We start from the raw sequence: 17,285 nt of genomic DNA, 5'->3' as shown, positions 1-17,285 counted from the left end.
CTGACCTTCTGTAAACAGCAGTATCTGGACGAGAATCCCTTTAACTACTCATTTGCATTGAAAACTGCAGACTTGATGAATTTTCATAAGCACATTTCATCACCACCAGAGTGTGTGTGTGTGTCTGTGTGTGTCTGTGTGTGTTTGTGTGTGTGTGTGTGCGTGCGTGCGTGTCATCATGGCAAAATGTTGACCTGGAGACAACAACTGTAGCTGGAACTAACATCGAGGTGGTTTTGTTTATTTTGCTATGAAACTTTACAGGTGTGTTGTTGAAATGGGTGTGGTCGAAGCAATGTCGGCAGAAGTATGGGGGGGGGGGGTAAGAATTATGGAAGGGGCCCCACCGCTTTACGCCCCTGGACCGTTTTGCTGTCTCCCCTGTTGTGATCCCATCACCAGAAGGTCTCTAGTTAAGGACTCACATTACACTAACTAACTGCGTACTTCAGGTTTATTGTCCTTCATAAAGGACTTACTAAGTTTAGTTTATTAAAAAGTGAGTAATCTCTGATGATTATTTAACAGTATCATCAAAATGTATAAGAATTATATTGAATAACAACTTTTTTGAAAGTAAGAAACTATTTGTGACTCACCAGCTAGATATTTTTCAAAACTTGGCAGCCAAAAAGTTATTAATAATGGTTTATAATTTATCTATAACGCATAATGAAATCAATTACTTTTATATTTTATCATTGTTTTCCATCTAGATACCCTTTATAACAGGTAACTTGTCAGAAAGTGGGACAAATAATCTCTTACAAAAATAACATTTTTAAAGACATTAAGAGAAAATTAAATTAAAAAAATAAAAAATAAAAAGAGGACAAAGGTGTCAGAAGTTTGTCTGCTATTTCTTTTAGATTGATTTAAGTTACATACACTCACAAATAGATAGAAAATAAGAGGTAAAAAACATTTATGTATGAAATATTAAGCCAAGATTGAACTAAAACAACTATGGCTTTAAACAAACATTTTTAACTTTTTAATATACACATAAGCTGCTGGAAATTATTAAATCGTTACCATCAAATTACTGACAAACTTTATCTTTTTTCCAGTTCCGAACATAGAGTAAAGCCACTATTTGCTCAGAGTTCAGCAATCAAATATATATATTAAAATATAAAAAACATGGCTTTTCTGTTGCTTATTAAATATCAGCTGTTCAATAACATTGGCCTGATATTGATGTTGCTTTTTAATGCTGATATTTCACATCTCACAGAATTATTCATTTAGACAGTTTTCCCCTTTCCAAATCATCCAAAAGCATCAAATTCACAGATTCAAGTTGCCCATATTTTTTCTTTTTAATATACTTATATATAAATACATACATTTGTATAAGTCATTCTTGATTTTGGCTTCAACCTGTGATTCAGCACAAACAAGCAAGCTGGTGGAGGCACAGAGACGATGCAGGTAGAGGAAAGAACCCATGAGATTGATATAAAGTCAAATCTAGAAGACCAAACGAATAAAAACAAGGAAGAAAACAATGCAGGTTGTTAACACCACCCCTTAATGTCCCAGTCGCCTTCTATTGGCAGCTGCTTCTGATGTAGCCATAAAATTGGGAGGAAAGGCAGTTCCCATGCTCGATTACAAAAAAACAAATTATCACTGTACCTATGATATCCATGAATAAATTAGTCTGAGTATTTATTCCTGACACTACAGGGGGAACAATTACATGTTGGATGTTAGACTAAAAAAATTGCCAGTAGTCAACATGAAATAACACTTGAGATAAGCAGAAACACTTTCAGACATTTTGAAAATGAGAATACTGTATACTCACTGATCATAATAAAACTGTTATGTTATTAAGATTTAAGGGAGAATAATGAAAATAAACTAGATTACAATCATACATCGCATTACTGCAATTAACACCAGGAAATCAGAAATCTTGAAATGTGTTTTAAAAGTCCAAAATTTGAAGTTATCAACACTGACATGTTTGCTGCACTGAAAATAAAGTTTCTATGGCCAGTTTTACATGACAGGTACAACACTTCTACGTACTCTCACAGGCACCATTCATTCATATACAATTTCTTAATCTAACATATTGTTTAAATGCTTGGTTTCAGACATTTGTCATGCTTGCCAAGTTGCATACAGTTTGTTGCCAACACAACAAACATGAACTTTTTTCCCCGCAAGAAAAGCTTTGAGTTAATATGTTATTTGTTTTATTAATAGTCACCATTATAGAGGAGCAGTCTCCTTACAGGGTGACTTTTTAATAGTGAGCCCACTTCAGATAAGAAAAACAAGGCCTTAAATCCACCGATGGAATGCAGCAGGCTGTCATGCTGACCTCCACAGGTTATTCAGTCAAGAATAGTGAAGATGATTGTACTCAGTCCACACGATAACAGTTTAAAAGCTGAACAGTCAATATTAAGCTCCCGCAAAGACGGTGTCAGCGGGTCAGTGACAAAGATGAAAACACCAATAAAAGAAAAGAATTCATCTCAGAAGCAGAAGCTACAGTGGCGTTGAATGCAGCAGTAGAGTAAGAGTTTAAGGCAATACTGGTAAGCACCACAACACCATATCAGAGTGATATTTGGGGAAAGATATCCCCTAATCAACGATTCAGTACAGGAGAGGAGAGAAGCTTTTTTTTTTTTCACTTGTCCTGCATTTTTTCCAGAATTGGCACAATCATGTCAAATTTAGGCCTCTTTGCTGGGTCTTCATTCATGCATATCTTCATGAGCTTGCAAATGTGGGGCGAAATGCCGGGGGGGATAGTGGGCCTCAAACCCTCCAAGGCAACCTAAAAGCCAAAACAGACAGACGTTGGATACTGTAGAAAAGATATTCTTGAATGCAATAAAGCTATGAGTAATAGTATATTTTGCCTGCAAGCGTTTGCTACTCAGTCGGTAATTTAATAAGCCAAAGATGGCTCTGCTAACCTTCATGCCTATTTCCATGTTGGAGAGGTCAGCATACGGCACTTCTCTAGTGACCAGCTCCCAAAGCAGGATAGCAAAGCTCCACATGTCTGCTGAGCGACGGTTGATATCTTCGGGCTTCTTCTGCAGGGCTGGAAATCCCAAAGAGCAACAAGTGAAGGTTATGCAGAGCAAATACACAACACAATGGGCACAGTTGAGTTCATGTTTGGACATAAGATGTACAAAGATTCAGCGACATTCAGTTGAAATGCAGAATTCTACATTAATGCACTTTACTTGTTAAACATTCATTGCTTTTTGCATTTATTATGTTACAGGGTTTAAATGTTACAAAGATGTCCTTCATCAAGAAGATAAGACATTGTAATTCTTTACCTTACCAAATCTGCACATTTGTTCCTATAGCAATCCTTTCTGTACTCTCAATTTCATGACTCACTACTTGATAGAGTCACCGCCATCATGTTCCAAACCTTTGTTGCTACTCTTTGTGTCACTTCTGCAAATGTTCCCTGGTTACCTTCACATATTGTAATCAGTTTATTTTTAGAACTTGCTTGGATTCAACTGTATCTCAAGGGGAAATCAGCACTAGATTAAATTGAGTTCTGAGACAGTCTAGCATTCCCTGCATCCATCATTCACGCTCGAGCTTCAGCTGTCACTTTGGATCTGTTTTGTTAGAGTGATGCCTACCCTCAGGGGCTACCCAAGCAGGGGAGTACATCCTGCCAGGACACTGGAAGGAGAACTTGACATCTGCCATGCTGATCCTGGCTGTCATGTCTTCATCTATCTGTGGAAACAGGGCGCACTGATGTGAGATGTCACTTAAAAGTGAAACAGACATCACTTCCTTCTTCTGCAGCTTCCTGTTTTTGTTTTTCTTACCATAACACTCTTGCTGTTGAGATAGTGGCGAGGGATCATGGGTTCAAGTGTGTGTAAAAAGGCCATTCCACAAGCAATGTCCAGTGCAAACTTCACCGCCTGTGTCTGGTCCACCACAAAGTCTGACAGATGGATAAGTGACAAATCATAACAGGTTTCAGCCATCCTTACATTAGCAGCATAACAGTGTGACAGTGAAATTGCTACTGTACAAAAAGTGATGTCAAACATAATGGCAAATGCATAAGTGCAATTAATCAGAAATCCTTGCCATTTGTTTTGCAACAAATTTGCAAAACAAATGGTTACAAGTATGGACTTTGTGACCGGAGTAAGAAGTACTCACTGGTGCCTTCATGCAGCACGTTGTAGAGGGAGCCATAAGGCATCCAGTGTGTGATGATGATGGGGTGAGGGGCGGGAGGAGACTGACATGCTCCCAACATGGGTAGGACATTCGGGTGAGAAAATATCCTGGGATGGAGCCCAAGAGGGAGGCACAGGGGAGAGAGACAGACAGACAAAAAGAGGCAAAGCCACAGAGGATTTGACTTAAACAGACAGTGAGATGCAACAACCTCAGAAAGAAATAATATATACAATAAAAGTTTGATTCGACACAATGCAAACAGACAAATGAGTGACCACAACAGCACCGAACATACAGTGGAGAGTACATACATAGAAAGTAAGGATTAAATAATAACCTGAGTTTGGGATATTCCTCATTGAAGTCTCTGCTTTTCCTCGTGGTCCAGTCACGAACTTTTAGCACCTTAACAACAACCTCATTTCCTTGCCAGCGCCCTTGCCACAGCTACAGACAGGAATTAGACATAAAAAACAGACGTGAAAGGCGTGTTCCTTAAACCTGCTCATCAGCAATAATAAATGAATAAAAGAATAAGTACCTCTCCAGACTGGTTCTCATTTATTTTAGCCAGGAGAGAGAGCTGTTTGTAGTCAATGCCTGCATGTTTGTTCAGGGTGCCATTGCCTAAAAACACAACACGAAGTTCAGAAAAAAACCCCACATTATTTCTGTAAAATGTAGCTATAACTAACAATATACAGATGAAAAAGTGGTGGAAATTTCAAACACCATATTTAGACTGGTTAGGAAGAGAAAATTGAAAATTTTTTCCCTTTCTATACAGCACACTGACCAAACTAACTCTAACCATATTAAAGAAGCTGGTCAGCTAATAAACTGGTTTATGTGTGTGAGACTCACGGGGTCGAGTTCTGGTGGTTCCTTTCCAGAATGTGTCTTTGAAGGGAATTTTAGTCAAGTTCTGTCCCATTTTCTCAGCTTTTTCTGGTTGATGAAGGGATAGTGTGCAATAAGAAAGTTGAACAAAAAGAGAATCGCTACAATACAATGCATTTGAACCTGTTGGAATGAGGTAAGTGGTCATGGGGAGTCAGGATATACCTCTGAGGAGTTCACGCAGGTGAGGTTTGGCTTTGTCCAGAGGAGTTTCCCCATATTTGTTACAGATGCTCACCTGAGCCCCATTAGTCACAAGGTCCTGAGTTATGAGACAGATCATTTATCATGATGGGAATGAAACATCAAAACAGACAGGTCACAGCTTTAATACCACAAGGGGGCATACTAACCTCAGCCACTTCATCTTGGCCCCAGAAGCAGGCATAATGCAGTGGTGTGTTCCCGTGTTCATTGGCTGCATTAGTGTCTGCTTTGCACTGGATCAGCTGAAAGAGAAGCAGAAACAAATGATTACATACTAAACAAGGCTGGTTAGATCTTGTTTGGGCTGTATACAGCGATGAAAGTGAATGCTGCCAACAAAAATCATGGAAGTTCATCTTGCCTGTGGACACATACCAGAGTTATTGAGACATGCCTAACATTAAACTCAATAGCTCATAGACACCCTGGAGCAGAGGCCTGACATTATGGCATACGATACACTTAGATACAAGATATCCTCATATTTCTTCTGAGACTAAAGTTAATGACTTTCAACAAATACAATAATCTGACAGGTCACTTTGTATTTTTTTAATTTCACCAACCAATTCTGCTGTTTTACAAAACTATAAACATTTTGTGGCCACATGGAGCTCCACACATCTTCAAAAGCAAACCAGTGGATTACAAAGCCTTTAAACAGGACATGCAGTAGACCCATGTGGTGCATCTTAAAAGGAATCCTGCAAATAATGTTTTATCTGCATCTGGTCAACTGGTCAATCAGCCAATGGCTCCCTGTATTTCTGGCTAAACTGCAGCAACAAGCAAAAATTACGGTCAATTATTTGAACTTTTTTGGCAAAAAAAAAAAAATGGCTACAAAATATCAGTCATAGATTCAGCCTGCAGCTGATGAATTTGTCCTATAGTCTAATCCCTTGCAGATATCTTTGAAAACTGACCTTGAAAAGTTGGCAAACTGGCTGTCCCTGAATAAATTAATGATGAATAAACATATTTTGAAGAAAATAACTACTTATTTCACATTATAAATAGCTTCCATCAACACTGACTGACTGACTGACTGTTGTTTGAAATTGCTTATGGTGGAACTGCAAGAACAGACAAGACCTTTGTATCAAGAATTGCTGTTCGGATGACATAATTTTAGGTTTCATAATATCCTGTGTAAACCTGAAGAGATATATCATCATTGTGGCTTGTGAGATTTTAACATCTGTGTGCAGATTAGTCTCAATTTGACAGCTCTGGCTATATTCTGAGAAATAGACCATAGAGGGAGTCAGACATGTTATAATGACATGTGGGTAGCTCATATTTGAGCATCAGAAAGAGTTTCACAGTGATGTTAAAGGATGGACAAAGGAACCAGGAGTTACTGTGCGCATGTCCCAGTGTTTACATGAGCGCTACCTTTCCCACGATGTCACGATGTCCATGGCTGGAGGCTAGGTGCAGGGGCGTATCGTCCCCACGATTCATGACATTAATACGAGCCCCTCTCATGATGAGCATGTCCACCACGTTGGAGCGGCCCTCCCTGCATGCCCAATGAAGAGGGCTGAAGCCATGGTCATCCCTACAGTGAGAGAGGAGAATCCATATTCAGTACAGGTTTAACAAAAAACAGAGAGAACTTAGAGACTTTTCCAGATTGTCCTGCAGTTATTCTGAGTTTGTCTTGAATGTGAAAACAGTTTACTAGCAAATTTAGCCCCTTGGCAGTCCACATTTAGTTTTCACCTGCAAACCACTGTGGTATAACTGGCACATGGAAAAATATATCAGTTCCATAAGCTGTTTTGTGGCCTAATGCATAGGCTATATACAGAGTGCCCGTAAGAACGGCTCAGTTTACAAAACTAAAAAATATATACCCAGACTGCACTAGTACCTAATAAACTGGCAACTAATAAAACAGTACTGCAATAAATCCTACCTTTACTAGGTTGTAATCCCATTTAACTCAATAAGGGTAGAGTTAAAAATAGAAACCCCTCTAAAACTCTATAATGCAATAAAATTCAACAGTATTACGAATCAAAATTATCATAAAGTTTAATCAACACCTCTCAAAATAAGTTTAAAAACAAACTGAATCTTATAACTTTTATAAAGGTAGATTTACTGCTGGGTTGTTGTATTAGACCTAGGGGTGGAACGGTTTATTAAAAAAATCCGTCCCGTTCGGTACGCTTGTCACGGTTCGGTACACGTGTTTACCGTTCGGTTTATGAGGTGCAACATAGCGTAAGTCTTTATGACTGCTGTCCTCTCTCTATCCGCCTCAGCGCTACGCCTCAGCGCTACGCCTCAGCGCTACGCCTCAGCGCTACGCCTCAGCGCTACGCCTCAGCGCTACGCCTCAGCGCTACGCCTCAGCGCTACGCCTCAGTGCGTCAATTCCAGGGGAGACTTGCTTCATGCGCGCCCTGTAGGCACACAGCCACAACGCTACGCACGCTCTCGCTACGCTATTCTTTGTGGGTTTCTGAATCCTCTTGGAAACAGCTCCCTAAGCTCCACTCTGTTTGTCCGTTTCTGTGGTTAAATCACCACATCAATGTCTCTTTCTACTCTGAAAAAAAGAAAGGTTGACACAGAAAACCGTCTGTTCACCAGAGCCTGTGTTTACTCTGCAGTCATATCTGAGTGGAAAGAGGATAAGTTATTAAGGCATTTTCCGAAAAATCATACTACTCTGCATTTATGTTACGTTCATTTTTGTCAGTCCAGTTTTTGATGAATTAACTAATGTTTCATATGTGCTTGTAAGCCTGGTAAAGTAACTAGTAACTGAAGTAATCAGATAAATGTAGTGGAGTAAAAAGTAGAATATTTCCACTAATTTGTAGTAGAGTAGAAGTATAAAGTAGCATGTAAATAAAATACTCAAGTAAAGGACAAGAGCCTCAAACTTGTACTTTAGTCCAATAATTGAGTGAAAACCTCTGGTTCACAGGTTTGTTCATTTAACAAGGATTGTTTTTGACAAGCTTGTTGTACTTTGAGGCCTATGACTAATATTTATATTGATGAAATAAAGACAATATATGTGCTCCTATGTCGCTGCATTGTTTTACAATATCCATTAATGTGATGCTCATATTTTTCCGGCCCCTCATTCTGGATCATTTTCGTCAACCGGCCCCAATTCCAAATTAATTGAATAACCCTGATTTAGCCTATTTCAGTCAGTTCAGTGATTGCTGTTTGTGCTTATTTTAGTGAAAGAAAACCTATTTTCTTCATTTTTTTTCTGAGATTTGATAATGTAAAAGTGTTTTTTTCTTACCTAGAAGGCAAACAATTGTTTACCTTTTTGCCAAATAAATATATAAACGCGTAAATGCAGCAATGTGTCTCCTACTGTTTCAAAATCTCACTTCACTTTAATTTAAGCCTGTTACAGTAATCCCTAAACAAGCTGCCTCATTATTTCAGTTTTTGCATGATTGCATGATATGTCCTTAAGAATATCTGATTAAAAAATAATCTAATTATTAGGCTATAGATCTGATACATGGTATTTTTAGAATCTAAAAGAAATTTAAAAAAAACAACCGAACCGAAAAACCGTGACCCGAAAACCGTAATATGAACTGAACAGTGGATTTTGTGAACCGTTCCACCCCTAATTAGACCATATTTGCTTTACCTAGTTCTGCCCAATAAACTGAAGCTATTGCATTCATTTGTTTTAGGCAGCTTTTGAGAAAGCTTAATGAGGAAGATGACAGAAGAAGATGTAATTTTCCTCAGAAAAGGAAGTTGATGAAACTCAGACTGAAACAATAGCTAATAGACCTCTGGTGCTCATCATTCCTCTTTTTCTCAGTGACACTGGCAACGACACATGTTGGACAGTGGCCTTGATTACATGGCAGAGTGACTGATGGTGTACCTCCTCAGAGAAAAAAAGGATACAGAGAGATTACGATACAGTTGAAAGATGACTTACAGAGGCAGAATCAGGAAAAGACTGAAAAAAAAACGGTCAAGCATTTGCTGCAGTTCTTACGAAGCCAGTGAGACTTCCTTCATCAATGCTGTAACATGCATCCACTCTAGCTGCTGTGTGTGGTTGTGTCATTCTTCATTTCTCTGCCCTCTCAGCCTGGCTGTGGTTACCTCCTCCTCATCTCTGTCTCACAACTCCCTTGTCCTCTCTCATTCAGATCCATCCTCTCGCTCTCAGTTTCACTAAAACAGCTGGACTGCACTGATGACATATTCCATTTTCCACTTTCCATAGACTTTCCTTTTCCATGTGGGCTTTACTGTTTGTGCCAAGACACCACACAATCCTCCAGATAATAAAGTTATTGCCTTGCTCTGAAATTATGAGTAGCGAGACAGCATAATAATGTGATCTGAGAACTGAGGGGGTATTATAATTCTGCTGGAATCTGAACCCTCTGCCCCCCGCAATCAATTAACTGGCTTGTATTCGCACATCCTGCAGAGCTCTGCTCAAAACAGCTTAAAGAGCCCCACAGAGACCCTCAGTCCCACAACACACATATATCTGTGCATCTGGGTGACCTGCTGCAGTCACACCAGATCTGCTCTGCAAGTAATTTCCTACTCAGACCAAAAAGGCCAACTCCTAAAAACTAATTAGCCTACGTTTATGAGAGAAAACTCCCTACAACAGCACTCCTATGATGTTATTTGTTGTCTGTGTTAATCTTGAGCCTGTTTAGGGAAGATGGTTAAGTTCTTAAGTTAATTGCCACGTTTTTTTAAAAGCAGTGCACACATTAACAAATGCTGCTCATCTGTATGATCTTAGATTCACTATTTGCAAATAACTGGAGCTGAAATGATTAGTTGATCCAACTGCTGAAAATGTACTTCTTACATTAGGCCCAGGCCTCCGGTTCCTGGGTTTCTATTTGGAGGCCCTTTTTATGGGATAGATTTTCCCTTTAAGCTAGCTTCATCCCACAACCCAAAGGCACCCGAGTGCCAGGGTTTTCTCCTGCTCACCCCCTCCACACTGGCTGCGGTAATTTATTTCAGGCACTTCCACCTGCCAATAGTGCTCAGTTTGTCAGACAGAAAAGCCAGTGGAAGAGCCCCTGTCTGCACACTGTATGTCTCTGCCCCGAGATCCCCACCAGGTCATATAACAGGCTCAGAGGGGGGAAAATTAGACTCACAGAAACGTCTAACAAATGAAAAGTTCAACAATGCAACAATGTTTTTATTTTGGAGAAAATTGTTTTTGTTGGACTCTTATTCTCTATTCTCTCACCTATATCTCTGTATCTACTCTTTACAATGTAAGAGACATCTTGAGTCGATGCTAAGCTGATCAAAATCTGATCCTTTCTTAATCATGTTTTGTCCACCTCAGCCTTCTAGTGTTGCATCGCTGCTCTGCTTTACATCAGCCAAAGACCATTTGTGACAGATGAACCTCCACTCTGCAGCATCGCAGTACAATTGCGAGGGGACTGACTGTTTCCATGCAAGAAAGGGCCGCAGGTCGGAGTCAAACCCGCGGCCGCTGCCTCAAGGACTTTCAGGCTCTTTACATGGGGTCACCTGCTCTAACCACAAGCCACTAACTCTAGCCACCAGCCGCCCCACTAATCAGTATTTAATCATTATTTAAGTAAATATAAGTATCAGATCAGACTCTATATTGGCAGATACACAATATGGAAAGGTCAATCTGGGCCAAAAATAGACCAGGACATCCCTACACAATGTATGTGTGGCTGATAAATTATTCTCAGATTACAGTCGTTATGGTTCTGCTCATGTAGCATGTCTTTTTTGTAAAAGGTACAGACTAAGGAGAAGTCATCCAAAACGCGTTTCGAATAGGGACCTATCCTAAATTAATTAAAAGGGTACTGATAAAGTCAATCATTCTATCAGGACTGCAGAAATAAGTGAGTGAGATTAGCAGAGCGGAGAGCATACTTGATAATCTGTGTTGGCTCATTCGCAGAAACGGCTAACAATGATTCTTCTGACACCGTTACTACCTGCTGCAACAAGCCTCTAGACCACTGTCTGCTTGCAGTAGTACACAGGGAGGGAGACAGGCTCATGCTGCTGCTTCCACCAAAGAGGTTATATATAAAATCAGCAATATAGCACCTACCCAAACAAGGAGAGTCAACCTCAACATCATGGTAAACTCCATACAAATAAGTGTGCTGTCCTACTGTCTTTGACAATCATGAGTGGAAAGGAGAGTATTCTGCTTGAACTGTTATTCACACATGTACAGGGTTTATTTTAAGACATTATAAAAGCAATCCTCACAACACATATGGAGGTTGGGCACAGGGCCTTTTAACCCTTACAGCTGTAAGAAACGCTGTTTTCATAAAACTATGTCTGTATTGCACTATTGTCTGGCCAACAGTCCATAACCTAAAGATACTGTATTCAATTTATGATAATGTAAGACAACTTAAAATAGTTGCTGATTCATTTCGAACAAATTGACAAATTTCCGATGAAACGATTAGTCTATTAATTAGTGATAGACCAATAGTTCGGCCGGCCGATATTATTAGCTGATGTTCGCGTTGCTGGAGATGCCTTTTTTGAGTTCCATAAATTCCTTCTTCTTTTTTTTTTAAAATTGAGACATGTAACATTTCTTATCATCATTGTGTTATTTTAATTATGTAAATTGAGGGAGCAAAAGTAGTATCGGCTCCAAATATTGGCTCAAGAAACTTGGAAGTCTGTATCGGCCATCGGCTAAGGCTGATCAAAAATAATCGGTATCGGTCGATCCCTACTATTAATCAATACGTTGATCACCAGAAAATTCACCAGCAACTATTTTGATAATTGTTAAGCATTTTAGTCCTTTTCACAATCAAAAATGACAAACATTATTATTCTCAAAATGCAAGGGTTTGTGATATGTGACAGTAAACGAAATATCTTTGGTTTGATGTTTGGGCAAAACAAGGAATCTGCTTCTTCAACCCTGGTAAAGTATAATGGACAGTTTCCCTATTGTCTGACATTTAAACAAAATTACTATTGATTATTTGGGAAAAAAACAGTCAGTTGAAGCCCTAGACCAATCAATTAACTGGCTCATTGCTCCAGCTCTTCACCTAACTTTAATTAAGAACCCCAGATTACTCTCCAAGCTAATTTTCAACACAAAACTAAAACTGGTACAGACATTATTCCCCAACTAGCACAGAGTCCGTATTAAACACATTCAGAGAAGACCAGAGCAGATGCCTATATCCTAAGTTTTACTCTTGCAAACTTGGAGGAAATGTTGAGGGGAAACGAGTGGTGCTATCTAATACCACTGGGAGACGAATACCGGAAACACATAAGTGGAGGAGGGGGTGATGACGTGCTCGGCTTTGGCTTACTGTGCATTTCTCTTTTGAAAATTCCACTATTTGCCCCCCCCACGCACACACAAAGATCCTCTGTCTCATCGTTATACTCTTCCAGCCCTGCCCCACTACAATAATCTCCTCCCCCTCTCTCTCAGTTTTGGAAGGTGGTAGTCAGTTCCCTCGAGGCCTGTGTGTTATTCCTTGTAAGGAGATTCAGCATCCACTACTACTCTCTGGGAATCACATCAATGTAAACACACTATCATCCAGGGAACAGAGCAAATATACAGTGAGGATCAGATAGGCTGATATATATGGGTTTACTGAAATATAGGAAAGGAAGAATTAGAAGTTCTGTAGGCAAATAAAAAGGAAAGAATAAATATGTTTCACCCACTGGGGAAGATTTGTCATCCAGAAAAGGGAACTTGATACAATCAGCTAATGGACGAGTCACATGCAGGGAATGCATGGATCCACACTGCAGGGCTTGACAGTACCAGTTGCCAGAAACTGGGAAATTGTCAATCAATTCTCCGCACAAAAGACAGAACAGCAAAAAGTCCACCCCAAAATAAATCACTAAATGTGTACTCAACATGCATGTGCGTAACCGGCATTTGTTTTACAGACAATGGCGAAGACAATTAATCTGCACAAAGGTCCAGAAAAACACAAATTTTAAATGGCAGCCAGTGACTAGCTCAATTCAGTTTTCAGGGATCTGTGACATGACAACAGCTGCACTACTGCTATTTTGTATAGCAGTAATTGAGGGTGAATTTGTCAACTGATAACACTAAAGATTTAAATTATGTATCCGTATCAGATAAAAGACTAATTACAAAGAATTTTGTTTCTCTGTAATAAAGCTTTTAATATTATTCATTACTCAAAACTCAAGGCGACTAAAGATGGCGACTATATTTTCAGTTTCAGCAACCAAAAGCTTAAGCCTGCCAACCTCCTTTATAAGGTAATGTTGAGCCCTGCACTAGTTTGATGCAATCATGTTATCTAAACAATAGGACAAGTAAGACGTAACTGTTCTGAGCCCTCCATCTTGTCACATTCAAAGTCACTAGGTGTGTTGACTATATATATTTTGTTTTTTGCTCTTTGGTTAACTTTATTGAAACACAGTCACCTCTCCACTTCCGGTATGTCCTCGATATGGTACACGCACGCACGCACGCACGCACGCACGCACGCAAAAAAAAGAACCAACACAACACTGAGCAAATGAAAACCATTTTCTCCAGCTAAAATATGAATGTACTGAGAGACATTTCAAAAACTCATTATTATTGTCTCATTATTATCACACGATTACCACTAGGTCAAACCAACCAGTTCAATTCTGGATGTTATTATTCATACCTTGATTTAAACCATGAAACATTTCCTCCTCACTGTTACATGTGAAATTAGAGGTCTGAGACTTGAAATAGTCCTTTGCAAACAAACCATTGTTAGTTTAAAAAACAAGCCAACCTGTTGGTAATGTGCTCATTGCTCAATCTTCTTACCTTTAAAGTACTAAAACAGAAAAAAGACAAAAAAAGGACAGCTCCAAAGTACATAGTCATCATAATTTAATGGATTAATAAATTCTCTCTTTGCTTGCTCTGAAAACAAATACCGGTAGTCTAATTGTAGGACAGAAGTCCAAAAGGGAAGCTTCCCGGGTGGCCATCGCTACTTGACTCTGCCAAGTTTTTTCTTTCTAAAGTCAACTAAGGATAAAGAAGCAGCCTAGCACTGACTCATGATCTGTAATAATCAGACACATGTTTGTATAGTATGCCAAATCTTACAGAAACCTGTAGTATTTTATCCAGTGATGTCCACTCTTTTTTTAAAGTTCTTTATGGCCTGAATTCAACTGCAGCAACCGAAAGCACGATTAACTCTCACAGCAGGTTTCCTGTTGAACATCGCGCTTTTGAATTACTCTGCTGGTATTTTGGACATAAACATGTGCCAACAAGGAAATGGGTTCAATCATAGGCCACAATTTCACTGGGGACTGAAAAGGGCTCTAGGCCTGCACCAGAAATTGGTTTTGAGATTGCAACATTTGAAGTAAGCAGTGTAACTGATATTTCATTCAGTTATCTAGTATCACAAATTCAAGTTGTGGCTAGTCTCATGCAAATTAAGTACAACTGTGCAAAAGTAATAATTGGTTGAAATGGAAATACTTAATCTCAAAACATTACATTTTGTAAGACCACGGTTAGTGTGATAGTATATAATCATTGAATAATAGCATCAAGAGTGATTATTTTTTCACTTTTACCCGGGTATGTGAAAACTGATCCTTAATGACTAGGAGATAAAGAGCTACCATTCATGCTTAGGGGCGTATGTTGTTTTGACATTGTGTACAAAAAAACAACATTGATTTTTAATTCCATTCAGCCATAGACAGAGGTGATTTGTGAATTGTGGATACCAATAACATCCTGCTGACAAAATAATACAGAAATACATTAACTCTGGCTCACCCTTGGTTGAGGTCATTCTCTGTATTGTCCAACCATAAGCGAACTGCCACTGCATTGCCTTCCCGGCACTGCGTGAAGATATCGTCCATTTTGGCAGGTGTATTCTCCTTCTCTTAAGGTGCACCAGTGAGAGCAGATGCAGAACTGAAGTGGGACAGATGATAGAGGCGACCCGTGGGTTTCAACAGGGTCCTGGCCAGCATCAGTCCCTCATCTGGGATAATGAGGGACACAATCAGAGAAGTTCGACAGCAGTCCAGCAACCTTGGAAAAAAAAGAGGCAAAAGGAGTTTCAATCAGCTGGATATCTATTTCAGACGATAAACCATCTCCCGTATGATCCTGTTGTACAAAGTAAAAAAGAAAAAAAGAAAGACATGCCTAGTGTTGAGTAATCTTATCCGCCCATAACACTGGGTGGTTACGCAGTTTACGGCATTGTGACTAACAACACTTGGAGGTGACTAGCACCCTGTGCTAAGACATTTATCAAACAAATTGTCAAACGTTCCAGTTTCTCAATTCTGAGGATACTAAACTGAAAATACCAGTGGTCAGACAAAACAAGCACAGGGGTTAAAGCAAGAAACAATGTGTGAGCCTGAAATGTTTTCCAGAAGGAAATGTGTGCAATTTATTAAAGTAAGTATTAAGTGAGTAATTTATAGCTGCCTTACTCTGTTATAGCCATTTTTAATAAACACAATAGATAAAGGGAGAGAATGTACTATGGACGGCATACTTCCTCATATTTCACACAGCTTGAACTATGATTAAATGATTTGTTTAAATAAAAAAACATAACTGAAAGACATCACTGATGGCAACTGTGGAAGGGTTAACAAAGGTGGCATGACAAACGCAAAAAACGGTGATTACAATGTTTTACTTTTATCTACAAGCTTGACTATAGAATACATAAATAATGAACATACATGTTAAACTTAATGTCTGAATAAACCAACCACTCAAACTTTAAGAGGGTTAGATAATAACACATCTATAGTGCAGTGCAGTTCACCATGCCTTTAATCCTTTGAGATTGACTTTGTGATTCAGCGGGATTTGATCATGTAGTGAACATAAACACAGCAGTCTGGTGTCACAGTAATGAGTGTTAACCATCCACTGCCTTTACAGCAGTCTGACTAGCTGCTGCTATGTAGCTAACAGAGAGGGTTAACGTTGGCTCGTTTAGGTTAGGTGGTTATCCCTTCAGCTCCTGTCAGCACCACCGTGTGCTTTCATTACACTCAAGGAAACTAAACGCGACTAGATTAGCACCACACATTAGCCATAGCATCCTCTGGTTGACTAAACGAGACGAGGCTGGCTAACAAGCTAACGTTGACCAACTCCCCTGACGGTCTCTGTTTCTCTCTTTTGACGCTGACTTGACTGAGATGCACACTAAATAATATAAGTTGGTGGTTTAAACAGTCCGAACCGCTGTCAAATTTAAATTAAAGGCAAACAACTTACCGGGCAAAGTCGCCTGTTGCGGCGTACTGCGGTTAGAAGTTATTAGCAGCGTTATGTTGTCTCCAGTAGATTGAATGCTGCGGGACGTCCACACCCTCACCGCCGCCGTACGTACGTGGTAACGTTCAGTGGTGGAAGAGAGAGCCCCGCCCCCTACAGGCGGCAGAGAGAACTGCAGGAAGTCATAAATTCACTGCCTCGGGTCACAGTTTTTTTTAGAGGCATCGACTATCATCTGGACTCATTTTGGTTTTAGCAACACATGTTACACTTAGAGAAACTGATCTGTTGCTATTATTAAAACATCCACATTTATCCAAGAACGAAGAGTCTTGATTTGCTCATATATCTTGGCTAAATTTTATATTCAGAAAATGAAATATCTAAAGAAATTGTGAACATTTTTGTGTGTGTGTGTGTGTGTGTGTGTGTGTGTGTGTGTGTGTGTGTGTGTGTGTGTGTGTGTGTGTGTGTGTGTGTGTGTGTGTGTGTGTGTGTGTGTGTTTGTGTGTGCGTGTGTGTGTGTGTGTCCATGATTGTGTTGTTTTGTATTATTGTACTAATAACCAGTATTCTTTTCGTTTGTGACTCATGTTGTTTCTTGTGCCAACATTTTGACAATTTGAATGTATATATATATCAAATCCAA

General features: G+C 39.4%; 1 protein-coding gene across 1 annotated transcript; it reads right to left on the bottom strand.

Annotated features, from left to right (window-relative positions):
• Nucleotides 1–1,297: 1,297 nt before the first annotated feature.
• Nucleotides 1,298–16,744, bottom strand: LOC310947479 (scaffold protein ILK). Its single transcript, XM_083914283.1, has 13 exons — nt 16,637–16,744; nt 15,155–15,418; nt 6,715–6,880; nt 5,463–5,558; nt 5,275–5,371; nt 5,074–5,157; nt 4,751–4,836; nt 4,547–4,656; nt 4,186–4,313; nt 3,840–3,961; nt 3,645–3,744; nt 2,946–3,076; nt 1,298–2,803 (listed from the first exon to the last, which is right to left on the bottom strand). The coding sequence occupies exons 2-13, from the start codon at nt 15,241–15,243 to the stop codon at nt 2,654–2,656; spliced, it is 1,359 nt and encodes a 452-aa protein (XP_083770409.1). The 5' UTR covers nt 15,244–15,418; nt 16,637–16,744; the 3' UTR covers nt 1,298–2,653.
• Between the last annotated feature and the right edge of the window lie 541 nt (nt 16,745–17,285).

Source organism: Echiichthys vipera, assembly GCF_963691815.1.
Source record: "Echiichthys vipera genome assembly, chromosome: 5".
Taxonomy (NCBI): Eukaryota; Metazoa; Chordata; class Actinopteri; order Perciformes; family Trachinidae; genus Echiichthys; species Echiichthys vipera.
Note: the sequence above shows the minus strand (reverse complement) of the source record. Positions and strands in the feature narration are given on the sequence as shown.

Coding starts and splice junctions, on each gene's coding strand:
- LOC310947479 (XM_083914283.1), bottom strand. CDS start 15,243: ATGGACGATATCTTCACGCAGTGCCGGGAAGGCAATGCAGTGGCAGTT. Junction 5,559..6,714: donor ATCGTGACATCGTGGGAAAG/GTAGCGCTCATG, acceptor CTTCTCTTTCAG/CTGATCCAGTGCAAAGCAGA. Junction 3,962..4,185: donor CGTGCTGCATGAAGGCACCA/GTGAGTACTTCT, acceptor TCCATCTGTCAG/ACTTTGTGGTGGACCAGACA.